This window comes from Lipomyces tetrasporus (assembly GCF_029532465.1).
Source record: "Lipomyces tetrasporus strain NRRL Y-64009 chromosome Unknown POJ06scaffold_10, whole genome shotgun sequence".
Taxonomy (NCBI): Eukaryota; Fungi; Ascomycota; class Lipomycetes; order Lipomycetales; family Lipomycetaceae; genus Lipomyces; species Lipomyces tetrasporus.
The window spans coordinates 297,705-313,333 of NW_026611605.1; the positions used below are offsets into that span (position 1 = coordinate 297,705).

A 15,629-nucleotide genomic window follows, 5' to 3' on the forward strand; every position below is an offset into this window, starting at 1 on the left:
CGCCCTCTCGCACGCCTGTGCAACGTGTTGTGGGCAAAAGTTATTGTTACCGGTTGCCCGGCCAACGAGCTGCAGCTAACCTGGGCAGTACGTCAACAACGCGTCACAGGTTCTGGATGCTCCACACTAGCCGCCGACGCCACGGCGCTCAAAAGCGCACCACGACCAAAATTAGAACTCGGCATCGACGGTCAGTTGCATTCAAAAGGTCAGAGCGCAATACTCTGATATATTTATATTAGTTTGATACTCCGCGCCGTGTGCTTGAGCGGTCGAGTGGTTGTGAGTTGTATTGCGCCTCGCCATTTTTTTTTTTGGTGGTTATCGGCAGTCATTATAGTTCCTGCCCGGTCGATTATTCGAGTTCTCGAACAGTCCTGGTCTTAAGGACGCAGCATGTGTGTGATAGAGCTATAGCGCATTTGGATTGTGATATCACGATTGAAGTCACTTCTCTTGTGGATTGGACAATGCCAGCCGATGTGGCAGGCAACGCACGGCCGGGCGAGCGCTATGAGTCTGGCAGGACTGTTCGTACTGGACAGAACCCCAAACCACTGGCTACTGTCTCGACAAACGTTACAAATATGACTACGTCCGGGTCGGGAACAGCTGCCAGAAAGAAGATGGCTGTTCCGAAAGTGCAAAATGTATTTCCGGAACGGCGTGATGGTATTGAACAGGGCCCTATGCGCCGGATCACGGAGTCGTCTAAGACATCAGCGACATTTCCTTCTCGGTAAGTGCATACGAAATTCGGCATTGTCATCTTGCTAATCCCGTAATAAGACCGCGAGCGCAAGCACAGTCTCCCCCTCTACAGTTCGCACTCACGGGCAAGATGCCGTGGTACCACACCATGATCTCCGCGCAGTTCCCGCTCCTCCCCGCATCGACAGCCACAATCCCTCTGTCGTCGTCGCCACCGAAGAAACAGCCAGACTCGAGATTTTCTCCTCTGGAGGCACTAGACCACAGGTCGTTGACATGCTTCTCGGAGATTTTGTTACCAGATTCTGCGGGATCACCGACACAGGAGTACGACGACATGCCATCGGACCACGTCGCATATAGTCTCGCCTTTGTCGACGATTATATCGCTCCACCATCAGACGATGTACAAGCCCCGACAGATGGCGGTATGTCGATGAATATTATTGATCCCGAAACCGATGTCCAGCCTCAGTGCGACTCGTGCGGAACCAGATCCGACCGCGCACTGATGCCGTGCAAGTGTTGTCGCGACAGATTGTGTGAAAAATGCTTCGGACCCTGTCTAGCGAACTTCAGGTTTCCTCGCATTCCAAAAGACGTCTCGGGAGCGCCACCCCGATCGCAACAAGGAGGTTCTCTCTTGAAAGATTTGTGCGAGAGATGTGTGCGGTCATGCGCGGGTCCGCACAAGCGACCTGGCTGCCGCGTGAAGGACTCCGTGTCATTGTCACGGTCGGCAAAAGGCCCGCGGCGGCGAGAACTGTCGCGCCAGTGGTCACATCGACGACAGTTGACGCAGCTGTCGATAACGGCCATCAACGCGACGAACACAAATAGCACGACCTGGAGCTTCAAGATTATTACCTTCCTGTGGCGCGTGACTGCGCTTACTCTCCACTCTTTCAATCTGCAGCACCTATTTCGGTCCGAATCCGACAGGTTGCGACTCACAGATTCCGAAGACTATCCTTGTAGGCGAATAGTTAGGAGTGAGAGCGAGGCTAGTGTCGCGTTGATTGAGCACACTCGGCGAGCTCGGGACTGCCAATTTATTTAGTCTAAGTTCTGTTTGGTCCATGCATTTTTTGCGAGTTTGGGATTTGGATGTTTTGGTTGGTGCCTTTGCATGCACAGTAATGATCTACATGACATAATGACGACCAGACTGTATGAGAGCATTAATTGTAATTACGCGAAGAACCTCGAACTCCTGTGAATGCCGTCCCATGCTGCCTGTCTATACAAACTTTAATCAACTCGATCGCTGTTGCCTCGCGAAATACTACCGGGCGAACTCCTGACCATGCCGGACCGCCTGCCTGTAAGAAATGGCGCGCGCATGCCCATCACGGAGTGAGGACGGTACGCGCCTTCATCTCGAGAAAATAATGAGCGCGGCATAGCGATGCTGTTAGTCGGCCGGGTTGTTGTGGTCGTCCCGCTGACAGAAGGTCGCCGGTTCAGGTTTGAGGACGTGTCGAATGCTGGTGTCGGTGCGTACTCGTCGCCGTGGAGCGTGTCGTTCCTACTCGCAAGCCGAGACGCCGGACGTAAATTTGGCGGCAATTGGCTTGTTTCGAGCGAACTTCGCATCCGCGATGCGGCCCGCACAGGCAATCGGCTGGCAATCCCGCTGTCAGATTCCGGGACAGGATTCGGATCGGATCGGATGACGATGGAGGGGGTGCTCTGTCCTCGCTGATGCTGTCGTGAGTATGGTCGCGACGTACTGCTGTTGTATTGTGTAAAAAATTGGTCTTCGTTCAGGACAATGAAAAGGTCTGCGAGTGACCGGTAGAGTGCTTCCATCTTCAACTTGACGATGCGGTCGGCTGGCAACTTGCTCGCGAGATTCTCGAGATCGACCGCCGCGGTTTCTAGACAATAGTACAAGTCACCTGGCACGGCCTCTCGCGCATGGGCGAGCGCAGTGCGCAGGTGTCCGTGGGTTGCCGATGTCAGGGACGACGCGGCCGTGCTCGCTCGACTAGGCGACGATCGTAAGTCCAGTGACGTCGACGACGACGACGATGTCACCATTGTCGATTCGAGCATAGCGGCGTGCGATTTTCCCTCACGGTTCGACATTTCAAGCTTCACGACGCGACTGCGGAGATCTTCAACAGCTTCCCAAATTGATGTGTTGTCGTGCAAGTGGACATTCGATTCGGTTACGGTCTCGGCGGAGAAATTGCGTGGTTTGGCGCGTCCATTTTGTACAACATTGGCCGTAATCGTTTGGTCTTCCTGGTCAGAATCGGACTCTGAGTCTTCGACCAGTGCGCCGCGTCGCGTAGACGAGCGGAGGGACTGCGTACTGTGTACACGAGCTAATTGCTGATTTGGACTCGACCCCAAGTAATTCGATTTGGACCGTCTAAGGGGCGACGAAGAGTGAAGCGATAATCTGTCTGAACTGCTGTTCTATTTCATGGTAAGACGACGCATTTTCGATGCCATTGATCTGGAGACATACACTTCGCAGAGAACCATTCGATGCGACTCCGACATTGCTCGCTGTCCAATATGGAGATGATGGAAGGCTATCGCCAGCAGATGGTTTGGCTACCGCACTGTCCGAACTCGCGTAGTGCTGCCTAGACCGCAGAAATTCAGGGGAGGACGGTAAGTCGTCCATTTGGTTGCTCTGGCAAGCTTTATGAGCAGATTATTAGGTTTCGATAGTCAAACTTAAGCCCGTGAAAGCTATATAAATCACAGCACAATACTGGCCATTGCGAATACTGAGAACGAGTTTGGATAAGCCGGGCAGAATGTTGACTATTTGATTCTGACGTTGCGACCCCTGGGAAACTGTAAGTCGGCTCCCTTAGCAGCGATGCTGAATCCTACGCAGGGCTCCTCTCTACCGTTACCCCTGAAACTTCGACACAGCGGCCCGATTGTCTATTTCACGAGGATTAAGCAACTCTTCGACTGAGATCAGTAGTCCAGAGATTTGCATATTTAGAGCTCTATATTACGATGATGGAGAACATCGAAACTTCGGAGATCTCGACTTCGGAAAGGTCAATTTCACCGCTAGATCTTAGTGGAATCGGCCATGCTCTACTCTTGCGACAGACCAGGCAGCCGATGCCGACGCCCACTGACTTCACTCTTGTCACTGATATGAGTCTGCCTATACCGTTCGAGATGTATATGAGGAAATACATTCAGGCAGTTGTCAATTTTAGAGCTCTTGGATGCATTTACCAAAGAGTGTGCTGCCATTTAAATTTGTCTGACGATTCAATTTGCTAACGGTTGTAGGACAGTCAATTTTTGACGTATGCGCATATCGACCGCCGAACGCTGAATATTACAATTAATTCACCAAATTATATCCTTCTCGAACAAGCATTAGACACCCTTCTGAGTATGCCAGTTAGGTTCACCCTGCGCGACTCTGCTGACGGGGCACAGCAATACTCTATGTGACGCAAGATTATCAGGTATACAGTATCCAGAGCCTTTTGGTCAAGAAATTTCTCGAAGCCTGGTACCGGCTCATGAGGTCTGATGTACCGATCAGTATGTCAGTCAACGTCCCATGCGGTCTCGCACTTTTGTCACGGTATCTCTCGATCAGAGTACCGTGGGTGGATAGTGACCAGTGGCCGACTATGCTGAAGACCGTCGTGTTTTTTTCGCTACTTAGTCGCATAGATTTGCCTCTCCTGCGGGAAAGCCCTACGTGGAGACTGTATATCGATGTTGCGAAGAAATCGTTCGACGCCATCAGCGACGCCGTGTTCGTATGCACTTCACCGCTAAGTTTGAGCTCGGAACAGAATTAACGGTGATGTAGGTGACCCGAATGCTGGACTACCATGCATCCATATACCTTGTTCTGGATACCTTACTTGATCTGTACTTTGAAGTTAATGACGCGGTCATATTTGAGAAGGTGAACGATTTAGCGTATAGAATCGTCTCGAAGCCGTTCATAGAAAAATTACTTTTGCACCGACGCAGCTACGCTAGCCTGCCTAACTGCGTAGTCGATGTCGATCTGGTCGACCATGTAATCAACCGCGCTATACAAGCCATCATGCGAGACAAGAGTATCCAAGGTGGAGGGGCGGATGAGATCCCGTGCTTGATAACAAACGCGTTGCGGTTTCGCTCTGATTTGGATATGCAGGGCGTGTATGCGAATATCCTAGGCTATGATAGACGTGTTGCTGCTGGATTATTCTGCTTGGGAGCGTTTGTGTGGATGACTACTAGTGTTAGACGGTAAGGTTTCGGTAGTGGCCGCGCTACTTCCGTGCTAATTATTCGCTAACTATTTCAGGGTTCCAAATGTAATGCATGAATACGAGAGAGACATCCTGCAATACTACCTGGCCAGACAACCAGAAGTATATCCAGAGTTCTATTTCTGGTCCCTGGCGAGCGCGATAAAAATGCACTTTGACACAGATGTCCCGCTGGGTCGGTCTTCTTGTACACTGCAAAGTGTCTTAGAAACCATGCCACAATGTTCTGAAGTAGAGTGACCACTGGACTCGATCTCGCCTAAAACTGATTTGTTATATCTGAGAAGTTCTGTAGTAGCTGATAGTAAACTGACTGCTATCCTTCTCCCATTCGTCACGTAGTATAGTATAATACAGGTCATTACATAATTTACAAATGCAGTTCTAACTCCAGCAACAGCGTAATATATCACTTCGCAGAATACTGAGCAACCTGTAACTCAAAGTCCTGCCAAATATTCAAAATCTCAAACATATGTTGTTCAGGACAAATATCCAAAGCGCGGGACAGCAACTCCATTTGTAGCTGCAAGCACTTTATCTGGTTATTGAGCTGCAGTACCATCATTGGAGTCTGAGTAGCAGATCGGAAACCGGGTGATGGACTTAGAGAAATTGCGTTCGGCGAGACATAGCGGCCGGCAGCGAAAAAAACTTGCCAGAGGAGATCTTGGTCGTGCGTGTTTATTTCGTCTGCGTGGGACCATAGTCTGGTCATGCAGTAGTCGTATGCAGTGCTGAAATCGTCCGCCGCGAGTGCAGCGTACACACACATCCTGATCACTCGGAACTCAACTCCATGCAAAGCGTCCAATGATTTTTCGAGTCCTCTTATCAAGTTCATCGTGATGCTGATCATCTCGTCCACTTGTAAGTATGCCTTCTCGTTGAACTGTAACAGTTGTGAGATGATTTGCTCGGGATCGTTGTTGATCCGAACTTGTAGTGGAGAGAGAGGTACGCCTTGGACTAGTACGAGAGAATATTTAGACAGCTCATGGGTTGCTTTGAGAAGAAGGTCTGCCTTTTCTAGATTCTCCGTCTTGAGCATGCTCGGATAAATTAATTGGAGCCTATTCTGTTAGCTGACTTCATATTATGCTAATGAATACTTACACTTGTGACGCAGTCTTGAGACTTCCTCGGGTTGCATTACAATTTGACGCACCATCATAATGGTCCCGAAATGCCTTCAAAACATGCTTTTCAACATCTCCCAACTCTAATGGAGGCTGCAACGGATCGATATAAATCTCTCGAACAAGCCCAATACGCCCAAAATCAAGCAGCGCGGAAAGGAATGCATTATCGATATCGGCATCTGACAATTTGGCGAGAACATAGCTCTTGTTCTTCAAATAACGCGCCCCACTGCGGAGTGTCCTCCAGTTACTGTCATCTCGATACGCATACTCCCTTCCATTCCCTCGGACGACGTTGACGAGGAACTGTAACTGGGTTTGTTGTGTCCCAAAGAAGCGGAGTTTCGTAATACTCTGCAGGCTTGTGGGAACATAAACTGATATCATAGCGGCAGAGATGATCAAATGGTCAAGCAGGTATAGATTCGACGGTGTAGCTTGATACAATGGAGAATGTGGAAAATTAAATGCAGAATCAGAGTCGGTGTAAGAAGCCAGTTGGTCCTCGATCGATTTATCGTCGTCGACAGGTGTGATATCCGCCAAATTTACAACATAACTTCCCCGCTTTTGTAAGACATGCATTGCCTCAAAGTACTGAGAGGTTGCTTCAGAACATTGGTAACATGACGCTATGATGGCAGACACATAGTCAATCAACGCGTTTGAATTGCCCTCTGGCCCGTTCCAGTGCTTGACTAATTCGATTACGATCGGGAACTGTGTGGCCGTAGTGATAACCAACCACTCAAAAAAGCTGTTCCATGGCTTTATTTTGCCCGGCGAAACTGTAGCAATATAGTCCAGATAAGGAGTGATGATCGTGGCCACGTCCCGATTGATAGTCTTGGCTGTAGTTGGTTGCAACAGGTACTCGACGATGGGCTTGGGATCGGCGGACGTATATTCTTCTAGATGATACCGTTTCCTATCAGCCACGCTAGGATAATAGACATAAAATTGCTGTAGTGGGCGAAGAACACCGTCGCGCCATTGCAGGACTGTTTCCGGCAGCGGCTCCGCCACGTCTGCAGACACTATGGCACCGATCAACTCAAGCATACTAAACGACGCGTCGATCGAGTATATTCGTGCAAAAACCCAGGTTGCAATAGTCAATTGCGGGTCGTCTTCGTAAAATTCTACCGCTGCCGTGGCATCGGATAACAGGTTCTCCGCGACTTTGGCTGCAATATCGTGGTCCAGCAGCCTAATTGCGTCCGGTAGAAGACTCACCAGTTCTTCGCCATTGTCAGTCCTTTCAAACCTTAAATATGCAATATCGGACACGAGCGACAGATAGTAATTCGGGTCTGCTGTCTCTGGCACGAACTTCAACAAAATCTTCAGTGCAAGTTGCTGCGTGGCTGCGCCATTCCAGTCAGATGATCCGAACAGTGTTCGAAGTTCGTCAGTTTTTGTGGCCGATGCGAGGTACACAGCTAGCAGGACTAGCTTTGCTCGGGACAGGTCCTGGTCCATTGATGCTGGATTGCTAGTGGTGGACATGACCGGCCGGCCGCAAGCTATTTGGAAGCGAACGTGTGTGCAATGTTGCGATTCTTGTGCAGTGTGAGCGTGCGGCGCAGGAGGTGGCCAGAGAGCTACTGCATTTGGTGAGTCTGATTCCGTATTGGGCAATCACATTTCAACATGGGGTAGGGTTTTGTTCGCGTGATGACGTCGGTTAAATCTCACTGGATTGGCAAAAATGTGCGGGGACGACAAATCATCAATAATGCCAAATCTCCCAAGATTTACTCGTTGGTGACCGGATTACTGCGAGGTCGCGTGGCGCCGATCTAGTCGCGTGTTATTTTGCATACGTTCTGTAGCTATATATCCTCTCTGATCCGCTACCATCACCACCGACATCGCGACCAGCCAACATGGCTTCGCGTCTCGCTGCTCTGGCTAGGCACCTCCGCCCGTCTCCTACCCACGCTCAGCCGCATCTTCACGAGCTCAATCCCGCATACTTTCTACCCCGAGCCGCCGCCATCGAACCCGCTGCCGTCGCAATCGTTCACCGCGACCGGTCTGGCGCGAATATCGAACGTGACTACTTCACAGAGGCGGATCGCGTTCGCCGTCTAGCTGCTTACTTCAAGCGCTGCTACAAAGATGGCACGAAGATAGGCATACTCGCGCCAAACACGCCCATGTTCTTCGAGCTGATGTTCGGCATTGCCGGCTCCGGCCACATCCAAGCAGCGTTCAACTACCGCCTGTCGGCGGCCGAGATCAGAACTGTTGTCGAGCTGTCCGCAGTCGACGTCGTGTTCGTCGACATTGACTATCTGTCCGTCCTCATGAACGCAGTCGGCGAAGGTTTCCCTGACCTCGAAATCGTCGTCGATCTCGACACCGACCACGAGGAGGACCTGCGCGACTTCCGCGCTACTGGCCACAAGAACCAGACATACGGCGAACTCATGGCGTCTACCGTCGGCGACATGACGCCATTTGACCAACTCCACTTTGAGGATCAGCCTGAAGACAAGGTGTTTGCTCTTTCTTTTACGTCAGGTACGACTGGTAAGCCCAAAGCTGTTGAATACACCCATCGAGGAATGTACCTCGCCGCGATATCTTCAATTGTGGAATCCGAGCTCAACCGCGGCGACAAAGGCTGTCGCTATCTTTGGACCCTCCCGATGTTCCATGCTGCAGGCTGGTCCTACCCGTTCGCTGTCACTGCTGTCCGGGGCTCCCATGTGTGTCTGCGAAAAATGGACTACACCGTGGTCTGGGAGTATCTCACCAGTCCTCAGCGACCTATAACGCATTACAATGCCGCACCGACGGTCAATATCCAGATATGTGAGCATGCGAACGCGAAACGACTTCCAGAGCGAGTGCTGGTTACCGTTGCTGCGTCGCCACCTTCACCTTCTTTGTTCAAGCGGATGGTGGCACTCAATTTGATCCCTGTGCACGTCTACGGCTTGACCGAGACGTACGGCCCGATAACGAGATGTTATGTTCTGTCCGAGTGGAGCGCGCATGACGAGGATCAGCAGTTTAAGAAGATGTCCAGGCAAGGACACGGGTTTCTTACTGCTCAGAAGGCGCGTGTGGTCAAGCCTTCTTTGGCCGACAGAGGCGAGCTTGTTGATGTCGAACGAAACGGCAAGGAGGTCGGAGAGATCTTATTGCAAGGAAATACCTGCATGAAAGGGTACCACAACGACGAGAAAGCTACGCAGAAAGTGTTTGCTGGAGGATGGCTGCATACAGGCGATTTGGCTGTCTGGCATCCTGATGGCGCTGTAGAGATCATGGACCGCAACAAGGACATCATCATATCAGGTGGGGAGAATATCTCCAGCGTGGGAGTCGAAAATGTGATGTCCGCTCACCCAGACGTTGTCGAAGTCGCGGTCATTGGCATTCCGGACGCGGTATATGGTGAACGGCCAAAGGCATTGATCATTCTACGTGCCAGTGGCAAGGCTAAAAATCCGGAAAGCTTACGAGCCGAGTTGATTGAATTCGCACGTGGAAGACTCGGAGGTTTCGAAGTTCCGAGAGAAATTGAGTTTGTCGATGAGCTGCCTAAGACGTCAACTGGAAAGGTCAAGAAGCATGAGCTTAGGAAGGCGGAAAGGATGCATTTCGAGCGTTCGCAGAATGCGTTCGGTAGGCATAGGGGCCAGAGTTGAACGTCGTCATTATTGTTGATGCCATGCATTCGTTGAATGCAAACTATTAAGAACGAAATATCATGACTCTCCCGTAACTAATTGGTGGTTAAACACAAAGCGATCTTAACCTATATCACTAACTGGCAACATGATTTAATCAAGTAGTCGCTTATCAAAACATTGCATCAAGTTCCGGTCGCGCTGTTAGATGCAGGTGGCGATTGGATATATAGGCTCTTCCGGCAAGACGAACATATCGAGACGTGAATAATGTTCTACCGGTCTTTTCGGCTTTCAAGAGCTATGCATTCCGAATTAAGTGGAAGTAAGTCAAGGTGATATTAAACCAACCTCTGGTCTGGTGGATTGCTCTTTAGAAGGTTGAGGGCCTTGTCAAAGTCCGAAAGCGAGTTCTCATCTGGTACTGGCAACTTGCCCATTGGGTGACATCGTGCTCGAAATATCCGTCGTCAGTCAGTGGACTCCGGCGAACACTCCAGCCTAAAATACTTTCCCCGGTGCTCATCTGATTGGTCACTCACCGGAGAAGGACTTTTGCTCATAGTTGTCGATTGGCCGTACCGCTGTTGGTTGTCGATCTTGCTCGCGGTTGTCGATTTCGCACGCGACATGACACTGTAGGAGATCGCCGGACGTCCTAGAACAAACTGCGTCCATCTTCCGAAGCAGTTAACAATGTGAGAATGTACGCACCCAGGAAAAAAAGAAATATGAAGTTGTCACTCCGTTGAGGGCCAGCTATTTGTTTATGATCGAGCGTTGTTGCCGTGCTAAGCCGAGTCGATCTCTAGGGCTACGAGTTGATCTTTAGGGCTACGAGATGATCTCTAGGGCTGCGATTGGTCTTTAGGGCTCCACCTACAGGAGAAATATGAGTTCTAGTTCTTAGATCCTGATACAGTAGAACCGGCCAGTGTTAGGGTTTGCAATATATGTTGTGTCATTCGCCAGCGATTCTTGCCTCAACTAGGCAGCAGAATTAACCAGAACGGAAAGCCGACCGTAGATCAGGTTAGGGCAATATGGGAGCCGCACAAAGACGTGTGTTGTAACGGACATTGCGTAGGCAATCCAAACCTATACACAGCGACATTTGCCAAAACCATACCGCAGCTCAAATGCTCTCGCGCAAATTCTCTGGAACGCAACAATGGCTGCTGATGGAAGAAGATACAGGCTACGAGTGTCTGCGGCTCCATCGTATGATCCCGCAGAGAAGCGGACAATCCATGTGAACACCGACGTGCCAGTCGAAATCATCTCCTCATCATCTTGGTCGAGCATTGTTGTCCGGATTCAGAATTTCTCAGGTATATCCACTCAGCGTTGGCTTTAACTGCAGGTGGTTGATAAATACCAAAGGCCTTCCTGATAGCAGCCCCAAAACAAACGCATATTTTGGATACAAAGACCATCGGCGCGATCTCAACTCGATCTCCTTCAAGATCAAGTTCAATGAAGACACCTCGTTCGACGACGTCCTTTTTGGCAACGATTTTGACAGGCCTATCCGGGACAGTCTCCCCTATGGTTTTGGAATCGCATACAAGATCTTTCATTACGCGGTTGATCCGAGTGCGACTGGTGACGTTTACGCCGACAAGCCTTATCTGTATGGGTACGCCGTGACTAGCATCAATGTCATCGCTGTCGCGAAACCGAATAAAGAAAAGCTACCTTTTGTTAAAGAAGACTTGTCGGCAGTCATGCCCATTGAAGGGCAGAACGCTAACATACCCGCCTCATCTGCTGAGCGCAGAAAGTTCTTCATGCAACACGAGAACCGGAAAAAGTTTGTCTTCAAGGCGGGACAGACATATGAGTTTGATTTTTTTAATCCCTACATTGAAATGGGTCGTGAGTTTGCACTCAGATTGCCTGGATATAGCTTGGGCATAATGAAGTACTGGGATGGACAGCCTTTACGATATGTACTCAAGTCCAAGACAGGCAAGGTCTACTTCACTCTTCTGTTTGAATTAGTCGAGGATCCTGCCATGGCAGATGGTTCTGAAGAAGTTGACTAGATGAATATATCATACACATGTGTTTCATTCTATGCAACAACCTAACACGGCCATATAGTGACAAACCTTTTACGATAGATCCCATTTATCCTTTTGTGCAAAAATTCTAACTGTACAACTACAATCTCTTGATGATGTCTTCGGTGACTTGTGTCGTGGTTGCCGTGCCGCCAAGGTCGGGAGTGCTGATTTTCTTCTCGACCATGTGCGCGTCGACAGCGGCGTGGATGCGGGCTGCGGGCTTGGCGTAGCCCATGAACTCGAGCATAAGTGCGGTAGATCGAATAGTCGCGATTGGGTTGGCAATGTTCCTAGTATATGTTACGGAATGCACGCGAAGCTGGAACACGACAAACACTTACTTTCCCTCAATGTCAGGAGCACTTCCATGGCATGGCTCACCGATAACGAACGTGTCACCAACATTCGCGCTGGGAATAACACCGAGAGATCCGACCAGGGCAGCCGCCCCGTCACTGAGAATATCACCGTACAAGTTCGGCGCAACAACGACATCAAAGATCTCCGGTTCCCGGAACATACGGTAAACCATGGAGTCAACAATCTGCTCCTGGACGTTCACACCTGCATACTTCTCCACGTTATCCTCGTAGACCTTGCGGACGGTCTCTCGGAAAAGACCGTCAGTCGTGCTCAGAACGTTAGACTTGTGAGTAATAGTGACTATGGGGCCATTGGAATGGAGCGTGGGAATGCTCGACGTAGATCGAGCAGCGCCGCGCTGGACCGCAAGGTCGAACGCGAGCTTGCCAATGTTGTACGACGCCTTCTCAGTAATACGTTTAATAGCCTCAGCGATCTTGGTGCCGTCCTCAAGAGTCCAGATCTTCTCCTCCTTGACGTACTGTTACAGTATTAGACGGAGCATACCAGTGGCCATATCAAAACATACCAAATCCTCAGTGTTCTCACGGACAATTACCATGTCAACTGGTCTGTCGTCACCGACTGACTTGACAGGTCGGACATTCGCGTACAAGCCCAATTTCTTGCGCAAGGCGACGATAGGTGACGAATAGCCCGCAACCTTAGTAGTAGGTGAACTGGTGGAATTAGCGGCTTGGTCCGGCGACTCAATTTGGGATAGGATGTAAGACCATGCGACAACATACCTGACAGCACCGAACAAAGCTCCATCACATTCTTCCTTCAGAACCTTAACTGTCTCCTCAGGTAGAGCAACACCGGTAGCCTTGAAGCACTCAAATCCGGCAATCAAATCGACAAACTGGAAATTCAAACCATCCTCGGCCGGGAGTGCCTCAAGTACATGACGGCCAGCCTGCATCCACAGTTAGCAAGGTTCCGCGTCCAATCCATGACCACTAATTTAGATGACGTACAGGGATAACCTCCTTTCCTATGCCGTCTCCGGGAATGAGCCCAATCTTCAAAGTCTTCAAACCCCTCGAGCTCACCGAGGTCGTGAGGCTGAAGGCCATTCGTCCCAGAACCGGTCGCACTGATGGCAGCATCATGTCTATGTTTATTATAGAAAGACTTCAAAGAGAGTGTATCCGAAAACTACGGACTAAATGCGGGCAATTTACACTCAGATGTTCCACAAATTGTTAGTCCCCGCGTTTTACAGGTTTTTTCGGCGACATATCGAAGCCGCAACTGCTCTCGAGATTAGACTCTGCACGTGATCTTTGGGCTAGGGTCTCGGCAAAGTATGTACGGTATGTAGATTGGACCTTGTCGATCTGCCCGAGGGGGAATTATCGAATAACTCTGTCCAGCTGCGGCTTTGAAGACCATACGAATGATAATAAATGCTAGACCATATTGTTCGACTCTTATTAGCGGACCACGTTTGGTCGTCAAACACTTGACTAAGGCTTGTCTCAATAATTTAGCACTGAGTGGTACCGTCGACGTGGCGACCTAGGCGATAGAACGTCGCCATAACTCTTCACATTTTAGAGTCAGGCAGTGGAAATGGAAGACAACAACAGTTCCTCAGTTAAGCGTCCTACTGCAACAAGATCGAGCCGAAGCGTGCATTTTCTTCCACCGCCGACATTAGGTCATGACAATGGGTCGGCAAGTGGCCCGTTACAACCTATTCAGTCGGTGCAGGAGGACGGCGAGCTTGGCGGGCTCAGCGATCGAATCGAGCAGCAAGAACGTGCTGTACCACAGCCTGAAAGTGATGAGCGAAGACTACGGAGCAATAGCAGTGTAAGGCGCAAGTTTAGAGGAACTCGACACCTGTCTTTGCTATCACAGAATCAAAAGCCAGCTGTTGTCACCGAGACGCGGAACAGTGATGAGCCCGAATCAGATAATGTCGATAATAATACGAACAGCGAGACAGGGAATGACAATGTTTCTCCAAGTACACCTGCAAGGCATCGTGCAAAGTCCGAGCCAGCTCCCCCCCCTCTCCTCAAGCGATTCTCCGGTATAGTAAGTGACGAGAATGGTCGAGCACGACGACCCACACTTTCTGCAGCAGGCGCGACGATTGTTGTTGGAATTACCGATCCGTCTCCTCATCCGGGTGTCATGGCAGCAACTATGATGTCGATAATAGACGTCCCTGGTCCGCGTGAAGTTGTGAGACGACACTTTTCTGCTATACAACAAGCTGCTCCATTAGATCATCCAGACAAGAACGTGGGGGAGCCTGTGTCGGTCGAGTCTGAGCCTCTACGACAGCACCTGCGAGTCCTGATATGGACGTATCTCAAGTTGGCACTGAAATTTGTTCTTACTGTTAAAGGTTTCTTTATAACATTGTACCTATGCCTCGTCATAGCTTTTGGTGGAATGTTGTTCCTTATCCTAGTCGGTGCTGCACCGGCGATGAATCACCCCGATGGTCCAGACGGTACCGATAGTCCAGGCAAGCGGTGGATTGAAATCGACTCGCAAGTTCTCAATGCCTTGTTTTGTATTACAGGATTCGGTTTAATGCCTCAGCGAACGAAGCACTTGTACTTCTTAATCCGAGGTCAACTTGGTAATCAAGAAACGGCTAATGTACGACTGAGAAAACGGTATCCGTGGTATGTGCCAAGCAGAAATTGGTGGGCGTTGGCGGCAGTGCTCTATCTGTACGAACTCAATTCATGTTTCCAAGTTGTCATGGCTGCTGGGTAAGTTGCTCTACGATTTGCATTCGGTCAATATACTAATTTGGTGCAGGATGTGGGTATACAATCGACATAATCGGCCACCATGGCTAACCGGTATGACGATTGGGCTCGGATTCGCGTAAGTGGTTATTGCCCTTTCGTGTTAAGCTAGCTAACCGTCAACAATAGCTCCTCGATTATCGCCAGTATAATAGCGGGGATTGAGTCCCGTAAGCTACGGAAGCGCGCTGCACTGGAAACCGACCAGTCAGTAGAAGTGAGCAGGTCTTCTTCAGCCGGGACTACTGAAATTGAAGACATAATTGAAACAGATGAAAAGAAAGCTCGCTCTGAAGATGTTGTATGATAAATGTAATAGAAACTTGCTGGATGTTTAGATCTTGGTACTTTTCAGTCTGGGAGTCGGAATTTGTGTATGAACTCAATACGGCTTGTATTTTGATGCGGTGCACAGGGAATTTTTGGTTTAGGGCGGAATATCATTTTCGTGGCAAAAATGATCGAAATCCTCGAGACAATCATTATTGTGGACGCGGTACGGATGAATGCCAGCCGACGTCATGCTCAGTTTCAGAAATGGTACGCAGTCGGTACGCGCGCGAATGTACTAGACGCTCACAATTCTGGGTATACGGTACAAACCCCAATGATGAAATGTAATTCGCCCCTCGGGGACGCCATTCGGCCG

At 49.8% G+C, this 15,629-nt stretch overlaps 8 protein-coding genes across 8 annotated transcripts; 5 read left to right on the forward strand and 3 right to left on the reverse strand.

Moving 5' to 3' along the window:
- Positions 1–137: 137 nt before the first annotated feature.
- POJ06DRAFT_214140 (uncharacterized protein) lies at positions 138–1,896 on the forward strand. Its single transcript, XM_056185496.1, has 2 exons — positions 138–739; positions 790–1,896. Exons 1-2 carry the CDS (start codon positions 471–473, stop codon positions 1,769–1,771), a joined length of 1,251 nt encoding a protein of 416 aa, XP_056041200.1. The 5' UTR covers positions 138–470; the 3' UTR covers positions 1,772–1,896.
- On the reverse strand, positions 1,897–3,543 carry POJ06DRAFT_214141 (uncharacterized protein). Its single transcript, XM_056185497.1, has 2 exons — positions 3,191–3,543; positions 1,897–3,138 (listed from the first exon to the last, which is right to left on the reverse strand). The coding sequence occupies exons 1-2, from the start codon at positions 3,350–3,352 to the stop codon at positions 1,963–1,965; spliced, it is 1,338 nt and encodes a 445-aa protein (XP_056041201.1). The 5' UTR covers positions 3,353–3,543; the 3' UTR covers positions 1,897–1,962.
- A 159-nt stretch (positions 3,544–3,702) lies between these two features.
- Positions 3,703–4,960, forward strand: POJ06DRAFT_270569 (uncharacterized protein; the record flags this gene model as incomplete). Its single annotated transcript, XM_056189444.1, has 4 exons — positions 3,703–3,936; positions 3,988–4,093; positions 4,141–4,472; positions 4,526–4,960. 4 exons carry the CDS (start codon positions 3,703–3,705, stop codon positions 4,958–4,960), a joined length of 1,107 nt encoding a protein of 368 aa, XP_056041202.1.
- A 214-nt stretch (positions 4,961–5,174) lies between these two features.
- On the reverse strand, positions 5,175–7,661 carry POJ06DRAFT_20770 (Sec39 domain-containing protein). The gene is made up of 2 exons (XM_056185390.1): positions 6,096–7,661; positions 5,175–6,052 (listed from the first exon to the last, which is right to left on the reverse strand). The coding sequence occupies exons 1-2, from the start codon at positions 7,628–7,630 to the stop codon at positions 5,389–5,391; spliced, it is 2,199 nt and encodes a 732-aa protein (XP_056041203.1). The 5' UTR covers positions 7,631–7,661; the 3' UTR covers positions 5,175–5,388.
- Positions 7,662–8,010: 349 nt separating this feature from the next.
- Positions 8,011–9,786, forward strand: POJ06DRAFT_240281 (uncharacterized protein; the record flags this gene model as incomplete). The annotated part of the gene is made up of 1 exon (XM_056186082.1): positions 8,011–9,786. One exon carries the CDS (start codon positions 8,011–8,013, stop codon positions 9,784–9,786), a length of 1,776 nt encoding a protein of 591 aa, XP_056041204.1.
- A 1,080-nt stretch (positions 9,787–10,866) lies between these two features.
- On the forward strand, positions 10,867–11,982 carry POJ06DRAFT_20910 (DUF1769-domain-containing protein). The gene is made up of 2 exons (XM_056185411.1): positions 10,867–11,099; positions 11,152–11,982. Exons 1-2 carry the CDS (start codon positions 10,940–10,942, stop codon positions 11,814–11,816), a joined length of 825 nt encoding a protein of 274 aa, XP_056041205.1. The 5' UTR covers positions 10,867–10,939; the 3' UTR covers positions 11,817–11,982.
- POJ06DRAFT_240283 (uncharacterized protein) lies at positions 11,935–13,315 on the reverse strand (the record flags this gene model as incomplete). Its single annotated transcript, XM_056186083.1, has 4 exons — positions 11,935–12,127; positions 12,179–12,681; positions 12,730–13,119; positions 13,181–13,315. 4 exons carry the CDS (start codon positions 13,313–13,315, stop codon positions 11,935–11,937), a joined length of 1,221 nt encoding a protein of 406 aa, XP_056041206.1.
- A 237-nt stretch (positions 13,316–13,552) lies between these two features.
- On the forward strand, positions 13,553–15,441 carry POJ06DRAFT_259958 (uncharacterized protein). Its single transcript, XM_056188431.1, has 2 exons — positions 13,553–14,941; positions 14,991–15,441. Exons 1-2 carry the CDS (start codon positions 13,779–13,781, stop codon positions 15,061–15,063), a joined length of 1,236 nt encoding a protein of 411 aa, XP_056041207.1. The 5' UTR covers positions 13,553–13,778; the 3' UTR covers positions 15,064–15,441.
- The last annotated feature ends 188 nt before the right edge of the window (positions 15,442–15,629 follow it).

What these genes read in the sequence shown, in the direction of transcription:
- POJ06DRAFT_214140 (XM_056185496.1), top strand. Translation starts at nt 471, where the DNA reads ATGCCAGCCGATGTGGCAGGCAACGCACGGCCGGGCGAGCGCTATGAG. An exon ending in TCAGCGACATTTCCTTCTCG is followed by an intron (nt 740 to 789) that starts GTAAGTGCATAC and finishes TCCCGTAATAAG; the next exon opens with ACCGCGAGCGCAAGCACAGT.
- POJ06DRAFT_214141 (XM_056185497.1), bottom strand. Translation starts at nt 3,352, where the DNA reads ATGGACGACTTACCGTCCTCCCCTGAATTTCTGCGGTCTAGGCAGCAC. An exon ending in CGAATGGTTCTCTGCGAAGT is followed by an intron (nt 3,139 to 3,190) that starts GTATGTCTCCAG and finishes ACCATGAAATAG; the next exon opens with AACAGCAGTTCAGACAGATT.
- POJ06DRAFT_20770 (XM_056185390.1), bottom strand. Translation starts at nt 7,630, where the DNA reads ATGTCCACCACTAGCAATCCAGCATCAATGGACCAGGACCTGTCCCGA. An exon ending in CTCAAGACTGCGTCACAAGT is followed by an intron (nt 6,053 to 6,095) that starts GTAAGTATTCAT and finishes CTAACAGAATAG; the next exon opens with GCTCCAATTAATTTATCCGA.
- POJ06DRAFT_20910 (XM_056185411.1), top strand. Translation starts at nt 10,940, where the DNA reads ATGGCTGCTGATGGAAGAAGATACAGGCTACGAGTGTCTGCGGCTCCA. An exon ending in CCGGATTCAGAATTTCTCAG is followed by an intron (nt 11,100 to 11,151) that starts GTATATCCACTC and finishes TAAATACCAAAG; the next exon opens with GCCTTCCTGATAGCAGCCCC.
- POJ06DRAFT_259958 (XM_056188431.1), top strand. Translation starts at nt 13,779, where the DNA reads ATGGAAGACAACAACAGTTCCTCAGTTAAGCGTCCTACTGCAACAAGA. An exon ending in CAAGTTGTCATGGCTGCTGG is followed by an intron (nt 14,942 to 14,990) that starts GTAAGTTGCTCT and finishes AATTTGGTGCAG; the next exon opens with GATGTGGGTATACAATCGAC.